This window comes from Pleurodeles waltl, chromosome 7, assembly GCF_031143425.1.
Source record: "Pleurodeles waltl isolate 20211129_DDA chromosome 7, aPleWal1.hap1.20221129, whole genome shotgun sequence".
NCBI classification, from domain to species: Eukaryota; Metazoa; Chordata; class Amphibia; order Caudata; family Salamandridae; genus Pleurodeles; species Pleurodeles waltl.
This window is the reverse complement of record NC_090446.1, coordinates 1,043,583,607-1,043,602,180: the sequence shown is the minus strand read 5'-3', so window position 1 is coordinate 1,043,602,180 and position 18,574 is coordinate 1,043,583,607. Positions and strand designations below refer to the sequence as shown.

Here is an 18,574-nt window from a genome sequence, read left to right as displayed (position 1 = left end):
GTGCAGATAGTGCTGCCACCAGTAATGAGTAGGCATTGCAGGCCCAACTATCTACTAGTGAGTGCGAGACAGAGAATATGCCAATGGGATGGTATGGTTTCTAATGCTCTTATGGAACATTCTTAAGCAAAATAGTGGACCAGAGAGGAGTAAGACATATCCAAAGATTCAGGACTATTGTCATTTCTTGCCCAACCAGTGTTGGATTCGCACATGCTGGCTTTAGCCCAGTCATTCTTAGCAGCCATAGACAGGCTTAGTGCTTGCAGTAGAGGCATCATCGATACTTTGCGTTCCCCTCCCTTGCCTTATTGCTACTTCTAAGCCTCTTCAGATGATGTAGAGTGCACTAAAATATACCTGAAGCTGGGAGAAAGCAGAGTGATGAAAACGTGGCTTTCTTTCACTCTTAACTGTTATGACTGGATTATGAAAGGGGGGCTGGGTGCACCTAGACAGCTTCAGGCGTGCAAATGCAGTCTAGTAGAAAGAAAAAAACATCTGAAGCAAAATATTTGATACTGATAGGATTATATCTTTTGAGATTTTTCTTAAGAAGAAGATGGCCTTGGTTGCTGGAGGCCCTGCGCAGTAGACGCAGAGCACTGAACTGAATATGCTTCTGCGAGGAGAGCCAGTGTAAGGACCGTAAGAGATATGGTCAAATTTGGGTAAACGAAGAAGGACTCTAAATACATCACTCTGATGAAGATGACGATGCAGTGTGTATATATAGTCTACATGTGATGACATGGTGTTGTGTATATGAAGGTGATTATTCAGAGAGCTTTCTATCAGTGCGGTGAGTAGTGATGCTACAGTGTGCATATGATGATGCAATTTACATGCAATGATGCAGTGTGCGTGTCATGAAGTGGCATTGTTTTTGAGTTCACGGTGAAGAGTGCAGGTGATTAAGACACTGTGGGGCATATTTATACTTGGTTTGTGCTGACTTAGTGTCATTATTTTTTTTACGCTAATTCAGCGCAAACCTAACTCCATATTTATACTTTTACGCTAGACACGTCTAATGGCAAAGTAATGGGGTAAAAGTCATTTTGTGGACGCTGAAACCTACCTTGCATCAATTAGTGTCAGGGTAGGCGTTCCAGGCCAAAAAATGACGATATGGCCTTATCGCCATGTTTATCCCCCGTGCTAAAATCAAGCATGAGAGATGGGGGCCTTAAATAATGGCGGTAAGCCTGCTTAGTGCCATTATTTAACGCCTGGGTATGGGCAGGCGTTAGGGGACCTGTGGGTATGTTTCCATGGTCAGAGACCATGAAAAGAGCCCACAGGTGCCCTTCCCTGGCCCCAGGAACACCCCCACCCACCCCCACCCAAACCAGAGGGATACCGCAGGATGCGGGACCCATCCCAGGTAGGTCCCTGTAAGTATATATGTATATATTTTTTTCCCTCTCAGAGGCCCTAATTTGGGGCCTCCTGCATGGCACTGGCCCCAGTGGCTATGCCCAGGGGACATATGTCCCCTGGGCATAGCCACTGGGGTGCTGGGCATGACTCCTGTCTTTACTAAGACGGGAGCCATGTCCATGGGGTTTGTGCACCAGGAAATGGCGTTACTCTGCTTAGAGGCATTTTTTTGCCTCTAGAAGGTGTAGCCCCATAATTCGGCACACAACCTCAGATTCCCCCTACGCCTACCCCACCTGATTAGCGTCATTTACAATGACGCTAACTGTGCATTACCGCCAGCTAGTGCCATTCCATAAATATTGCCCCCGGGCGGCATCCAGGAATGGCGCTAGCTGGCACTATACTTTTACACGCAAAACTGCTCTAACGTAGTTTTGCATGTAAAAGTATAAATATGGGCCGGTATATGAAAAGATCATGGTGTAGTGTGCACGCACTAATATTACATTGTACACGCGATAGCAACGCTGATGCTGTGCCCATGAGATGGTGACACAGTGTGTATACAGATGTGATGCAGCCTTCATGAGATTTTGATGCGGCATATATGTGATAGCAAAGCAGTGTACAAGTCACCTATGTTCAGAGGGCACATAGCTTAGCAATGAATGCATGGGGTTACATTTACAAACTAACAGTATAGAAGGAGGACGATAGGCAACTGATTCTTCGACTCCAGCCTTGGCGTGCTCTGCGCAGTATTTCCATGCACTGTCTTCCTAATCCATTGTGGACGTTTGTCTAATTATATCCAGAGCAGTGGTAATGGCCTTATCATGTTTTCCACAACTACAACATTAATGAAAGCTTTTAACATGAAATAGAAATACACATTCTGTAAATATTTTAAGCGTGCACTCAGCTGAACCCAAAGTGTTTAGACATTCCAAATCCCGCGGGCATTTAACTACCAAGACAAAACAAAAAATGTGTTTAGTGAGAAAAGATTTTATTAAAAAAACAGGAAGAAAGCGGAAGTACAGTGAACACAATTGTGAAATAGAGAAGTGTCAAAAAAGGGTTCAAACTGGCGAGCTGCGTAATATATACCAAAGTATTGTGACATGGCAGTTTAGCCCTTGTGGAACAATGTGACAAACAGAAACAGTGTACAGGGCCAGGGAGTTAGATGTTTGGCAATGATCTGCTGGGTGTGAGGAAGCAATGGACTTTGGGAACACTGGGCCTCTGCACGTCAATGTAGTTAACATTGTGTGTTGGCCCTGCTAACACTGAGTGTGAAAGTTTTTACCATGTGTTGGTGTTGTTAACGTTGAGCTGTGGAGGTTGTTAACATTGCAAGTTGGCACTTTTAACAGTGTTTGTGAAGGTTGTTAGCATTCTGTGATGGTGCTGCCAACGCTGAGAGTGGAGGTTGCTAGAATTGGCTGTTGATGATGTTAACGTTGGTTGTTGCTAATGCTGAAAGAATCCACTCTAGGGCTGTAGTAGCCATAACAGCGGGTGGGTGGGCAACAGGCAGGCAACATACATTTGGTCTCCTATTAGCCAAGGTTGACAGCAGTGGAAGAGGTGAGCAGCCCTGAAGGGCCTCTCTTATGTACGGGATGCAACAGAAGTGCTTTATTTATTGGGAAGACCACATGCGTGGATGGTGATTCACTGAAGAGGGTAGATTATTTCTGTGTGTTCAAAACAGTTCTTGGTTCTGTTGTATTTGTCTAATAGGCATGTTCTCCATCTGTCAACTTCATCCAACTCTGATCACATTCCTCACCCCAGATGTCTCCTGGCAAGGGAATTTAAAGCTCGATGCCAGCTAGGCCACGGTTGCACTAGACACAGGTTGACTTTGGAGGGAATTGGGCTAAGCAATGCTAGTTGAGAGTGCAACATTCTAGAACTGGTGGAAAAACCACTGTACCTGGACCTACCAATGCCTGGCATGTCCTAGACTCTAGAATTGTATCACTATTTTTTTGCACCAGTACTTTTTCCAGCTTAATCATGTCACTGCCATGCAAAATATCCAACAGAGAATCACACGAGACATTAAAAACACATTATCATGGCAGTGTTTTTTTTAGACGTGATGAACCTTCCATCCAAAGCCTATGTAAGGGTAGTACACAGGGATGCCACTTCTCTCGGTGCCCATTGGAAGCAGTGTAAATGTTTAGCTGGAATGGAAAAACAACACTTCATAATAAAGTAAAAATGTGTACGCCCTCGTGGTGGGCATTGATGCGTTTTAAAAAAGGTATGTTGTTTGACCAAAATGCAACAGAGTCTGCAACTTCCCAGCGAATATTCAGTGTACCAGAAGGCAAAGAAAATGTCAGTGCTGGAATGCAAAGCAGGCTCTGATGAAATATAACAGTAAGAAAACTTTCCAAGATTGAACACAGAAATATCAATCCATTTTAGACAAAAGGTGTGAGAGTGATAGAATGAGAATACCAAGGGAGGAATGAAGCTCAAGCCAGAAGGCAGAAAGTTCACAATTCAATGAATTTTTAAAGGAAACTATAGAGGTTTAAACAAAAGTTTTCAACAAGTTTGTACTCTCACAGTGATCCTTAAGTTACCAAACAAGTGTATGCATGTGGTCCCCTGCTTTCAAAAAAACAAGCTTCATCGTGACTGTTACTATGCCGAGCCATCAGTAGCTACTATACTCTGTCACACACTGGACCACATGTGCTGCTTCCCACTGTAGAGAGGTGAAATTGGTTGGATTTACATCTACAAACAACTCCAACGTTGCTACCGAACAGTGCCAGTCCGTGGCTTATACAGTCTCCAATTGCCACCACACCGCAGCCCACCACTGGGACCACATCCGGACTCTCTGTTCAGGAAGACTATAGGATTGAGGGGTGCCTGTTGAAGCCCTGCGGCTTCCTAGTACCTCTGACAGCAGGGAGTGTTGATGTTGGGAGGGCCAGTGGTTGTGGTGCGATACCGCTATTCATGCTCTTGATGACAGACATACTGGCAGCCCTTGCAGTATCTCTCCCTGGTTCAGGTTGTGATGCCCTACTGCTGGGAAATACTAATAGTGTCACGGCTACAACCCTTCTTGGATTACAGGTAATATTTACATTAGCATAAAATGAGCCAAACTACCGGTGCCATACTTAGGAGGGCAGATTTACTTTTGTCTTTCGATCCCGTCGTGGTTTGTTTTGGTTAATTTTTTGGTTTGCCCAGCTTTTAGAAGTGTTAGAGCCTGCCCTGCCGTCAGAAACATTCTCAAAAAACATACAGGCTAACTTCAAAATATTTTTCTTCATGGGATAGAGCTCCCACTACAGCAAACACAAGCATCATCTCATCATGGCTGCTGATCAGTTAAAGCAATGCGATGGGGACAGTGAGTACAGGAACCACATTCCCTCCTTTAGCAGAGTGTGCGGCATGCCAGTACTTGAAATTCTTAGTTTGTGATCTCCTGTGTCTACTATGGCTCATTTAAATGCTGATTGCTCCTTTTAAATCCTAAATGTTTATGACTCCTTGTATTGTAAAAAATGTCCTGCGCATCCTTTGCAGGTAGTGTCATAGTATTGCTGTTCATTCATTGACTGAACAGTTGGGAGAAACTAAAGGTGCGACTCGTGACAAGGGACCATTTTTGATACTTAAAACCCTCCTATTTAAATATAACATCCCTGTAACTAATGTTAAAGGCTGATTTCGTCCAACCTGCTGATTCCTTGTAACCTCTGTTTGTTTGATTCGCTTTTTAACTGCTAATTTAGTTCCTGGACAGTTTGTAACACGAGTCCATGCCTACTTTGGATGTGTCCTAGCGCATGCTGACTGTGATGTTTTTGCTGCAGGATGGGATCCTGGATTAAAGTCCTGAGTCGGAAAGCAGAAAAAAAAGTCTTCAGAAGATTCCTAAAAAGCATTTAAGTCAGATTCTTTCTCCTATTTTAAATATCGTGGGACTTATTTGGGCCACTCAATCCTTCTTGGGCGACCAGCAGCCTGCCACCAACTTTTGCTTACTGCAAATAAAAAATGGTGTCTTAGAGCCACTCCTTGCATTCAGCATATGAGCCAGAGCAGGATCGTGTGTCTGTGTGTCTTTGTGAATTACACACATGCAAAAGAGCTACTGATGGGCACTGATTAGATCTTGACTGTTTCCAAAATTATGAGGCTTCTTCAGGACACTGGTGTCTGGTCTGTGCACACGATCTAAACATGTAAGTCAATTTTCACGAAGTCAGAGATCAAGCATTAACTGCATGTATGTCTGTTTTTGATTTTCACATCTCATTTATTTCCATGCCTTATCGACACCCGGAGTACTCTGTCTGTAACTATGTAAGGGATTGACCTTCTGCTCATACTTTATCTTATTTTCTTTATAGTCACTTTTTTACCTGTCTGTATGGACTTCCCTTTCTACAAACACTCTTTGAGACATGAACATTTGTGGACTCACGCGTCCTGCAGCCATTTAGGTAGTAGTTACACCTGGAAAAGATTATATGAATTAGCCCATTTAATATTACTATTTTGTAGGACAATGGATATATTCAAGTTCATGGTGGTAGAGACCAATAGCGGGAGTTCAGTTAATTTTAATCACCATCGTATAAAAGATTCTGCAACAGTGCATAATGGAGGGTTCGGGGATTTGCCCCCTTCTTTGGTGATTCACTGACAAAAAAATACCTAAACTCTTGTAGGTTATTTTATGAGGTGTGTGGTTCAGTGATATTTACCAAACAATCATAAGAGAAATTGAATCTTCACCTGGTAGTTAATGCCATTTGACACTTGTCGTAAATCACATGAATGAAGCTGAAATGCCTGGCACGGAGGTTATTATTCCTATCAACACTAAGACAAAATTAAAATGGCAAATATGGAACATATTTTTGAATGGTTTTTAACAGCTTCAAGCCCTGTGAAAGGGTATTTCATGAATGTTAGTACCCCCCACCCCAATTATGAGCATTTGACCAATCAGAAAGTGAGATTATCTTCCATTTGTCCTAGGCAACACCTCATAGGTGCATAGGGGCCCACACTCCGATTTCGACCAGTCTTGGAGGAACTGGTAGGGATAGTCGCATGATAGCATGTCAAGGGCACAAGTCTGCCCCTAGTCTTCACTGGGCCAATACTGACTCCAAGGGAAGATGTGATTAGAAATCAATCTTTACACAATAATGCTTCATTAGCGTAAAGATGTGAAAAGGCTTTCTGCTTACCTCAGCAATCTATATGGCCCACTACAGTCTGCTAGCTCACTAAGCAGAATGCTGCTAATAGTGATGACATGGCCCTCTTAATTTCCACTGATATAATTAACACGATTGTTCTGAGATGCCACTAAGTGCACTTACTTTTATCGAAGCTCTAAATATCACCCATTTTTGGCACTTCGGAAGCCAGCGTATTCATTGCATGAGCACTTCTGTGACCACCATAGTGCTGGTAACACCATAGCAGAAGCAGGAGAAGAGATGACCCTGTCAAGTTGCTCATATATCAATTTATTTGGCAAAAGGTTGACGCCACAACGTGAAAATATTGCTTTCTGTAGGTGAGTAATGCAATGCACTTTATTGGCTACCTTAGGTTAGGTCTAAACATACACATTTCACTTCTTTCTGATGTGGAAATGTGATAAGGCTATCAGATGAAGTATGGGTATCGGAAAAGTCACTTCTCGCTCAGGATTGTTGAAGCTGTTCAACACAGCTGAAAGATCGAATGTTAACTGAAAATGATGTGATATTTGTGTCCATAAAATGTAATGAAGTCATTCAGGTTACTTTACAAAAGACTGCTATAATCAGGGATAAGGAAAGTAATATGATTGCAGCATCTGGTTATGGTAGCTATTTGTTTTACTATCCCACAAACTGCTTTGTTGCCACTCACTCTGCTCTGTCAAAATAATGCCCCCTGTTTAAAGCTCTCTGAAGTCCCAGATTTCTGGCAGTGAGCACTACATGGATCTCTCATTAAAAAGTGTGCTGTTGATGACACAGAACGCATCTTAACTGCTTGCCCAGGAGCATCCTTGGGGAGGGCAGTAAGTAACTCAGCTCCAGGGGTAGGTTGCTGTCCAGAGGCATTGTCTAGTTGATGCAGATTCGGGGCCTCTCTTTAGGCAGAAGAGTCCTGGTGTTGCGGAGAATGTCTGTCTCCCCACGTGGCAGAGCTCTCCAGATGAAGACCCAGATTGCCTCTGTAAGTAACACAGTCCTGGTGCGTAGAGCGTTATTTGTGAAATAATAAGAGTCGGTGCACAAAGTGCTGCTCCGACACCCGCGGCCGACGCCATAAATGCGGCTTGCCAAATACCAAGGGTGCGCCGTCCTGAATCCACCTCAGGCCTCTTTAATTTGCTGCCAGGCTCCCTGCAACGTTATCTCACAATATCACAGGTTTCTGCGTTGTCTCTTGATGACGGATTTTCTGCATTTCTCGTCCTCCGTCTTTCAGTTTCATCCGTTTAACCTTCTGTTGGTCTCGGGAAATGAGAAATAATTGCCGGTACCCAGTTCTTGAAATGGAAAAATAGAAGTGCAGGTACTCTGTAACAGAGTACCTGCTTGTTTCTGAGAAGTGCCGGTACACTCCAAATAAAAGTATTGCATTTTTCTTGAGAAGTGCAGGTACTCTCACTCTCAAATTAAAAAAGTGCCGGTACTCAGTACCGGACAGTACCGGCCCATTTAAAGCACTGCCGGTACCCAAAAATAAGTGCCGGTGCCGTGCCCCCCACCGGCAATCACCGGCTCAAATTAAGTACTACTGGTGCTCCAGAGACAGCAGAGCCCTCCTGCAGTAGATGTAGGCTGTCTCCACCGTCAGTCGATCCCCCTGATGAAGACTCAGATTAGTTCTATAGGAAGCAATGTCCTGGTGCTGCAGAGATGGCCATCCCGTCTTCATGAACAGCAGTATCACTTGGCAAATGGAATCTAGTTGAGTTCTGTTGCAGATCAAGGGTGTTTCCCAGAATAGGTAGAAACCATCCCCCATCTAAAGATACCTCTGTTAGTACCCCTTTGCCACAGAGCCATCCTATCTTCAGCTACAGTAGAGCCCTCCTCATGAAACCTCAGGCTGACTTCAGAGGCGCTGCGCACCCCAGGTAAGCCTTTGCTCTTTCACACATGCTTTGATTGAGTAACCCAGAAATCACTCTTAAATGTCCAAATTACTGCACAAGTTTATCACAGCAGTCGTCCAATAAATATATCATAAAGTATTTGTCTGGCACTTAGAAGCACTTCTGACGTTCTGGTCTAGTTCAGAGCACTTACACATTCATAATGCCAAATGCTTGAGACGTGTTTGATGTCAAACAATTTTGTAAAATACTGAAAATAGTGCTTTCATCCTCGTTTCAGATGCGTCAGTGAGTGGAGATACAAGATTACAAACCTTTCCACTGAGATTATCTTTCAGAAAGAAGTATGTAACCTGACAACAAGTTAGTAATACCTCTACTTGAAACTGCAGGAACAGTGTAGCAGTTTCTTTTGTTGCCTGCCTCCAGCACTGCTGTTGCCCTTGCCACAAAGCTTGGACTGGTCCTCCCTGGAGCCTCAGAGCAGACACTGGCCTCAGGATCCTTCCGCTCTAGTAGCTACTTTCCTCTGGGTGCTAAAGAACTTCAGACATGGCAATAGTGTCAGTGCTGCTTCAGGATGCAGTAGCCTCAGGCGAAAGATCTTAACCACACTCATCGATTATTCAAAGACACCGGGGACCAGCTGCAGAGATTTTACAATGGAATGCAGTTAGTACTGTTCATTTTAAACCGGCTGACAATGCCGGGTTTTGGTTAGATTTTGAGCTTTTCAGTTGACACTAAGAAGGAAGGGTAATTCCCCATACAGTTTGGGGGCGGGGGGTTGAAAGAGCCAGCATGGTCCAGTTTTCTCCCGCCAGCAGGCACTCTCCTCTGACATGCAGTTAGACGAGGCTGCCTCCATCCCAACGCCCGCTCTTTGCTTGACTCCAGGCCCCATAATGGTTTAAGGCTAAACCACAGTTCTGCACACTCTCTCTGTCCCTTGATGCAATTTTGAAAAAAACCCACACAAACAGCATCCTGCTAAACGAAGACGAGCTGCTGTAAGTTAATAAGGGTTAGGGGAGAAGCCCAACATAGTTGTCAGAAGCCCTTCCGCCTTGTGCAGGAAACTGGCCATGCTGGTCTCCTATGTCAGGGAGAAATCAACATTAAGGGTAATAAGCGGTAGACCCTCCAGCAGATGATGTGCTGGCACCCCAAAAAACAGAAAAAAACTGAGAAAACTATCTCCTGCTGCTACTACAAGACACCTTCTTGATGCAAACCAGGAGTAGGAGCCACTTCCCAACAGTGTGGTAACAGATTATCATCGCATTACCACAGTCTGACATAAATATGGTCATGAATATTACCCCACAGAATGTAATAATAGAAAATCTACACCAAATGGATTGATACTTTTGTGAACAACATTAGGACACTATTTTATATGAAGAGGAGGCTATTGCGTAGGGCCCAAACTTGGCCAATATTTACCTAAAAGCGTTCTTGAATGTTTTGTCACTTATTGAGGATGAATTTACAATCTAATCCCTGCCATTCACTAATCTAGGTAGTATCTCTATGTGAGTAGCCTGAAAATGCATGTTATGTGCAAAATGGAGGACTCATAGATTTGGTAAAGGGTTGGTTAAAACAAATATATGGCTGGATTGGAAAAAAAGTTTTACTCCATGTGGAAGACAGCTAGAATGAAAAAACGTTTTAGGAGAAACCTCTTTCTTTCACTTTTTAGTCACTGCTTTTGTGTGGCATGCAAGCCAACAATAATTTTCATTTAAACAACATGGCTTCATCCAGTGGTGCCCCCGCAAGACTGGCTTGGCATCCATACTGTGGTGCAAAGATGAAAGACTCCAGGAGATCTACTTTACTGCGAAAAAGCCTAAGTGATTCCTGGTGTGTTGCCCAACATTAGCAGGCTTTTGATTTGCAGCTGCGCTCTGTGATATAAGGTATTCGTGGATACAATATCAGACCTGATTAAGCCACCAGCCCCTGCAGTTAATATAAAAATGCATTATTGGTGAATGTTCACTTGTATCACAGGTGGAGCTCAACATCAATCCATGTCCCATTGGGCAGTGGGCTTTGAGAAGGAGGCACTAATTATCTTGTGGTGGGGGGGGGCTGTTCAAGAGTAGAGCACCCCCAATATTGGTACCATAGAATAATAAAAACATTTTAATCACCAGTGGTCTGATTGCCACACCCATTTCTAGAAGAGTGAAATTGCTACAGTAAGGGCTTCAAAGGGACAAATTGTAACATGTAACATATAACAGAAAGAACCACGATACTAGAGGTAAAGAGGGAGACAACCCCTAATGAAGAGAACCAACAAGAGACAGCCATATGGGAGAATCAAAGCGATAGATAAAGGCAGTTTATATCAGAAGACAGCCTAGAGAGAGCTACTGCTATTGGGGGAGAGAGATAAACCATTTGAAGCTGCCACTAACAAGAGCGTAGCCTAGCCTTCTGCAGCTAGAACAATAGGGTGAGACAGTCTGATATATCTTCAAACACCGAGTGCAGTCCAGAGATAACCCCCTTACAAAAGGATAAATGTCTAGACAATTCGAGGCATATTTAACTACACAGATTATGCAGACATCTGTGGCTGAAACAGAGAGGGGAACAGCAATAACAACAAACAGAGTACATCAAAGTGACAGCCCCTGAAGCAGGGACATTCGAAGAGTTGGTCAGATCTTCCTTCCACCTTCTGCCTTCCGTGCTGTTCCTTCTCCCTCTCTCCTCCCAGGCAAAAGTCTGGAGATGCTCAAGTTATGCTCTTAGCAGTTGTTGCTTCTCTTCCAGATATTTTTTCTCCACTGGAGAATGGTTGGGGTTAGCAGGAAAGAGGGCAAATACCCAGAGTCGCCCTCCACCATCCCCATGTTCTAGTGCCTAAAGGCTGCTGAGGAACGTGATAAATATCCCCTGATGACAAACTCTTTCCAGGGGAACTACTTTCACATATAACAGTTGTAGGATGGCGTAGTCTTCATCTGTGATGGCAGTTATCGAGTTAAGTAAATTCTCTGTAAACCATTGACAATTTCACAAAACATACTATGATATCGAAACAATACATGTTACTTTTGTAATTTTTTTAAATTTCTATACTACTGGTTTTTGACCAACTCTTTCATCCAAAAGAGTTGCCCACTCTCAAACAGTTTAATGGCAGCGCTAGTAAATGGTCCCAGTTCTAAACAACTGGACGTCACACTTTAAAAAATCAAAAAACGACCTTCCTAACAAAGTTCAACTTAGAGTTAGGGTCTGTGATACAAAAAGGCAGCATCCTCTCTGGATTTGAAAACATTGCTTCAAACTGGTGTTGTTCTCCGGTTCACCACGCTAATGTTAATCCCTTCCTTGAGTTCTTTCTGGAAGCAGTTATGAACTTGTAGAAAGCTGGCCTCTTGGTCCCCATTGTAACTAGCTGCGGTTGTCACTTTTAGTGGTTCCCGGGAGAGAGTGTACATTGAGATCTCACTCATGGGTATTGAACTCCCGATCTTCACGCCTATGGGGGAGATGTCCCTTGAAGGGGACGGCTCTGTCGAGCGGGAGCTGGACCGCGATCTTCTCCTCCTGTATCTGTAACTGGGCATCCTGGCGTAGGGTGAGGATGAAGATGTCTTGATGAACTCCCTTCTGGACTTGCAGCGCATTTCCTTGTTCTTTTCAATGTAAATGTTCACAGCCAGCACACCAATGGTCTCAGCCACAATGAACGACAACGCTCCGAAGTAGAAAGACCAGCCGTAGTTGTAGTGGTTCTTCTTGTCCTCATCTTTTTTATCACTCGGGTCACCAGCATTGCTGGAAATGTAAACGATGATTCCTATAATATTACTGAGCCCTAAAAAATAAAAGAACATAAACATTTATTGGCACATATTTCAGGGGGAAGTTCAAACACTTTGATAAACCAAGATTAAAAAATAGAAGTGACAGAAGAATGGACCACGTTTTAGCTATCCAAGTTGCTGACAACATTAACTTGAAATTGGTCTTAGAATCTTTCACCGATGTGTTCACAGTGAAAACGTCACTGGACTTCATCTGAGAATGACATGAAGGAATGTGCTTCTTGTCTTGTGATTTTGGGTGTTTTCATAACTGCTATCTACTCTTCCCTCAACCGCTGTGAGTGCAGGGTAGGCATGTGTGTAAGTTCTTATTGCATTGGGAACTGGTAATGACAAAGCTTTAACCCCATTCTAAACTGATAATAAAAGTACATTCTATGGTAGATTTTAAGATATGTGAGAAATACTTGTATATTCACATCAGTAAAATAATACCACCATGTGGAGTAAATTATTAGACAAATGAGTGTAAAAATGTAAAAGAAGACCTTTCCTTGCAATAACTCAGAACAAGAACATAGAGTCACTCCTTTGAATTTTGTCTCATAATTCAACACACTTACAAACTACTGTGACTGTGGTTGAAATGTTTATATTCTATGACTCTCATTACTCCGATGTTATTTCCTTACCTCAGTCTTTACATCATGAAGTCAAACATAATGAGAATGTAGCCGGCTATATATAGCTGGATAGGTGTGAACGTTGTAATAATTGAGACAAGGGGGTAGAAAAACTGAAATGAGATTTACCAGCAAGGAAGAATTTCCTCCTCAACAATTCCTCTTCTCAGTTCTCACATCATAAAATTCTACCAAAGCAGACATGCTTGGCAGTGATTGCCCACCATGATAGCCATCCAGAATGGCAAAGTCAAGACACCAAACCTAAAAAAAGGCCAACATAGCCTCAAACACCAGTGCCAAACAAAGACAAGAGACACTACACCATATCCACAAAGGGGCCACAAGAGCACACCAGTCCATGCCAAGCACCTAAGGGAAACCAAAGTGTAAAGTTGGGAGCAGGGAAACCGATGACCCACAAGGCACAGATAGTGCCCAACTGACAGAAGGGGGATCAATCACACCAGGAGAATAATCCCAAGAAGGGTCAAGGGGAAGCACAGCCCAATCAAAGGCCCAGACCTGGCATGTGGTGGAAGGACAGAAGCTCATTTAGTGACTGCATGCACACCCTATACCATCAAACATCTACCAACACCAGTGCTCTGACAAGTCTAGTAATTTGTATGATCTCCAGAAACCAAGGCCAACAGTGACGAGAAAAGACAAAGAACCTAAAGCAAGGAACCAAATTGGCCCAACCATGAGCAGATTCAGCCCCTGCCCAGTACTAACCAAAGAAGGACAATATAATAGGAAGCCTAAAGCAACAACAAGAAGGCAAGTTACAATAGGCACAGCACACCCTGTTAACTCTAAGCCCAACATGGAGCACAAATGGAGTCCACAAACACAATCCTCACCAAAATGGAGTGACTGTTAATCAGTCCAACAAGAAAGATTACACTAACCAAAGGAAGCACATCCAGAGCATTTCATGCCTCAAGTTTCAATGCCTGGTAGGCAGCGGAGAACACAGTACAGCGGAGTAGCCACCGGAGACTCTCAGGTAGAGGACACCAACAGACAACCTGCAGATTCGACCAGCAAACAAAGTCCCCTTCTATAGCAAAGACCAAACAAGAACACAGAGTAGGAAGGAAAGGTTTACCAAACAGGCACCAACACCTCAAACCCAGAGGGAACCCACACAGGTCACAAGCCTGAGACATAAAATAATCCACAGTCAGACCTGCACATCCCCTTTAAAGGCCTCAAACACAAAAGGGAAAGAAGCAGCCAAAGTGACCAAAGGACCAAACACCCAAACTCCAATCTCACATTGAGGAAGAGCAGAAGACAAAAGAGGCAGAAGCACCCAAAGCACAATGGTCACAAGCACTGAACCCTTAGATTAGTGACACACAGCTCCAGGTGTACAGAGAGCAAGGTGGGAGCTCAGTCAAGAAACACTCTTCCTAGACTCAGGCAACATCTAGTAATGCCAAAAGGCCTTAACACACATAAGGAGCTTGGAGACCCCCAAGAGCAAAAAACAGAAACAGGACCAGCTACCTCACTAGGAAATATGGGTACCTCCACTAAATAAAACAAAGGTGCCCCATTCAAAGAGAAGCCAGATTCCAGCGTAAAGCACATGGGACAGTTCACCACCAGGAAAATGCCGAAATAACTAAAGGGCATGTCAAACTAATTAAGTTGGAGGCCCAGGAAAAACAAATGCGACTCCATTGAAGAGCCACGTCCCAAACCAGGAATGTCACATGCCCTCAACTTCCACAGCACCCAGAAATCAACATAAAACTGAGATAGAAAGAGGCACCAAAAACACCAGATCATCAATCACAACGTCTATTACTTATGCTTATTACTGAGAGAAAGAAGTACAATCACAAGGTATATGAATGATCTACAAAACCGAATGTTGTATAGTGTCAATGACACTATTTGCGACTCGCAAGGGGGGGTCGCAAATGCCTACCTCATGACTATTCATGAGGTAGGTCGCAATTTGCGACCCCCTTGGGAAAGGCGGCCCTCACAGGGACGGTGGCCTGCTTGAGACAGCAGACCACCATGTCTGTGACTGCTTTTAAATAAAGCAGTTTTTCCTTAAAGGAAAACGAGATGCATTTTTAAAAAAAATGAAACGGACCACTGCCTGCTCTGAAAAGATTTTTTTACTGACATTCACAAAGGGGAAGGGGTACCATGGGGACCCTTCCCATTTGCGAATGGGTTAGCACCAGTGTGACACTGGTGCTAACTGCAATTGTTTTGCGACCGCATTCGCGGTCACAAAACAATCATACATGGGACTGCGAGTCGCAATTAGGAAGGGAACACACCTTCCTAATTGTGACTCGCAATCCCTTTTTGCGATTCGGTAAATAGTTTACCGAATTGCAAAAATGGTTTAGTACATGTCAAAGTGCATTTTGCATGTTACAAACGGCCCGATTTTCCATTTGCGACGTGCAAAATGGTACGTACATGTGGCCCCAAATGAGGAGAAAGGAGCAACACAGATGATTTCCAAAACCCACCTCGAGAAATGGGTGGATGTTGGCCAGAAGGCCAAAAAGTAAGCAGACCAAGCCATTCACATACAGCAGCAAAGCAAAGGGAGAGATCCACAAATGAAAATCACAAAGTAAAATTCAGGAAAGCTATCCACCTGCACCAACAGGATGGCCATCACCCTCAAGATTAATATGAACACCATTTCCAGTCCTTGACATTAGTGTGTGTGCATTCTGGGTGTTGTCGTCCTGTTTTGCTTCAATTGAACTAACTAGATTAGCACACTATCAATCAATGATTTGTTTGTGAAAAGACTGGAAACAGTGTCTGTAATGACATGGTGTGCAGTAGTCATCATAAACACCAAGCTGAACAAAGTGTAAGTGCAGATTCCAAGGTCATTCGGCACATGAGTACACATCTTGACACAGAAAACAAAGGACGTAGCAAGCACCAAAAAAAGAAAAAATGGGAGATTCCCCAGCAAAATCAGCCTAGCGGAAGACCTCGGTGAAATGGAAATGTTAATTACACGCAGTAATAAGAGTCATTTCAGTAATTACCTATTACTCGTGATGCAAAATTACCAAAGTTACACAAATATGCCGAGTTGGGTAATTAAGGATAATTGGGGGCAAAAATCCTACTGGTTGAGCACAGGAACAACAAATTAAGGGAGAGCGAGTGGCTCCTGGCTACTGCTGTTCATGCCCTGTAGCATTTAGTGCTTTTTTTGTAGTGCAAAATACATCCTCCATTCCATTTTGGATGCAAAGAAAATAGAGCAAAATGCCGGCTTCTCACACAATTCTGCATAATTATGAGCCATTCTGTATTAATTATGAGTAGTTGCAGGAGAGAGAGTTATAGCACTTATGCCCACCCCTACCTAGAGGTCAAAGGAGACAAAAGGATAGATATGCAGAGCAGTGCACAGGGATGAAAAACTCCACTGGTAAACACCAAGCTATGCCTGAACGCAAAGGGAGAAAACCTCACTCAACTTCACATGACAAAAAACAAAGGAAGGGGATAGGACAAGAAAGAAATAGCCATCACAGAGAAGGCTAAAAGCAGTCCATAGCACACAAAGAGAAGAGAGGATAGTCAACCACAAACCCCCAAAACAATCAGAAAAGAGTGGGTGGGCAAAAAAGTCCTTATGACATAAAAGTATCAGGCAACCCAGCAATGCACACAGAGAAGCAAAGTCCAAACCTACAGCCCAACAAAAAATGTAGAGAAAAGCTGGACAACTTGGCCAGACATGAGTGAGGGAATGGATATCTCACAAGCACAGCGAGAATCCCAAATCCAACCTTGTTTCAGGTCAATGAGTTTGAGCCCAACTGCAGCCCGAGCCTAGCAGGGAACAAGGGAAGGTAGGCCAAGCATGTAAACCAGTACCACAGAGCCCCCACCAAGACCAGCAGGAATATAGTGGTACAGAAGGAGACACATCAGTATCAAGGAGAGTAATCACAACTCCAGCCCAAGATCAGCAGAGAGCCAGGGGAAAGGAGTCCAGGTACTGAATTCAGCACAACTCAGACCCAAGTAGGTTTGGAGGGTAGGAGTGACAGAAGAACACAGGCTATAAGCCCAACCGGAGGCCATGAATCCAACAAAAGGAAAAACACAGTCCATAGCAGTAACAGGCAGCTAACAGCAAGTGGAAAAGACCAAGGCTGACCCACATAACATTAGAAGGAACCCACATCCAGACATAGGAAGCACAAAGTGACTTCCTCCCGAAAGGAGATAGACAAGACAAGTTTCTGGTTAGAGGTTGTCGTTTAGAGGGTCACTTGGAGAAGAGGAAGTTTAAGCCTTTTTTCTTGTAGACAGGCAGCAGGATGTCTGTCTCCAGAGTGAGGATACAACTCATGAAAGAAATGAAAAGAGGAAGTCACGAGGAAGTAATGAACGTTTTTGAATTACCTGTGAACATACCCTGTAGTATTTATTTTAAAATGTAATCAATTGGGCCTGGTGTGTAAGGTTCAAATGATTCTGAAAACAACACAGAATCTGACAGATTTAGAATACACATGAATCAGGATTTACTCCCTATTCACATTGAGCAATAGGAATAAAGTATGTGGGATACATCTTAAATGTAAGTGCTGGGATATTGAGAAGTTTTAAACATTGGGTTGGAAACGTCTTAGCAATACTTTTCCAAAAGCAGTTAATTAAGCAACTTTTTCTGAAGGAGCTCGAGCTCGAATTTTTTATGTAGAAGCCGTTCAGTAACTGAATACGCACAAAGCACGTGTTTTAAACTGGCGAAAGGGTTAACGCAGAGTACACCGCTTGGTAAATGAATGTATACTGCCTCTTAAGGGTTACAGTGGGGTTTTCTGACAGAAACAATAACGCAAATAAAACAAAATGACACCTTGCCAGTCAGGATACACTTCCCCCACTCCACCAAAGATTAAGCGGTGAAATATTTAAACAAGAAAACAACGAGCATACTGGCTAGGAATGACAGCTAACTCAATTTCAGGTGCTTTCTGGGACGACTGAATTATTAATAGACTGTTAAAATATGCTTCAGTGACCTGCAAAAAATGTCCACAAGGAGTTACGTATTTACCTTCCCGATGAAACACAGATAATGGTCTAATTTCACCAAAACGGGTAGAAGGTACAGGTGATATTCACTTCGATAAAATTCCTGGCCAGAATGGTGTTCAGATGGTCACAGGGGTCGCAAATCAAGCCCCGGGGGCTTCAGACAGCAACACAAGGGATGAATGAGTATCCTTCTCCCTATTAGCCCTGTCTTATGTTCCAGGCAACGTGTCAGCGATACATTCTGCTGTTAAGTCAACCCTTACAGGCTAGCGATGAGGACCTTATCAAGGAACAAAAATATCAATCACATTTTGAATGCCACATACACAATTTAGAAACGCTTGGGAAGCATTCAAATTTGGTCGCACAGATGTGCACTCTTGCAGTTCTTTTTACATTAAAATTGTTACACTGTTTACTTTTTTAAATAATCTCACTCTGGGCCCTTTTTGAATTTCTATGAATTAAAGGCCAGTACTATTTGATCGTTCAACTGCTTTCGTAAA

At 43.3% G+C, this 18,574-nt stretch overlaps 1 protein-coding gene across 1 annotated transcript in view; it reads right to left on the bottom strand.

The window, feature by feature from the left end:
• Positions 1 to 2,413: 2,413 nt before the first annotated feature.
• CACNG4 (calcium voltage-gated channel auxiliary subunit gamma 4) overlaps positions 2,414 to 18,574 on the bottom strand; it is a 575,352-nt gene continuing 559,191 nt past the window's right edge. The window contains exon 4 of the mRNA XM_069199890.1: positions 2,414 to 12,365. Within this exon, the coding sequence (XP_069055991.1) occupies positions 11,827 to 12,365 (539 nt within the window). The 3' untranslated portion in view covers positions 2,414 to 11,826. The remainder of the gene's footprint in view (positions 12,366 to 18,574) is intronic.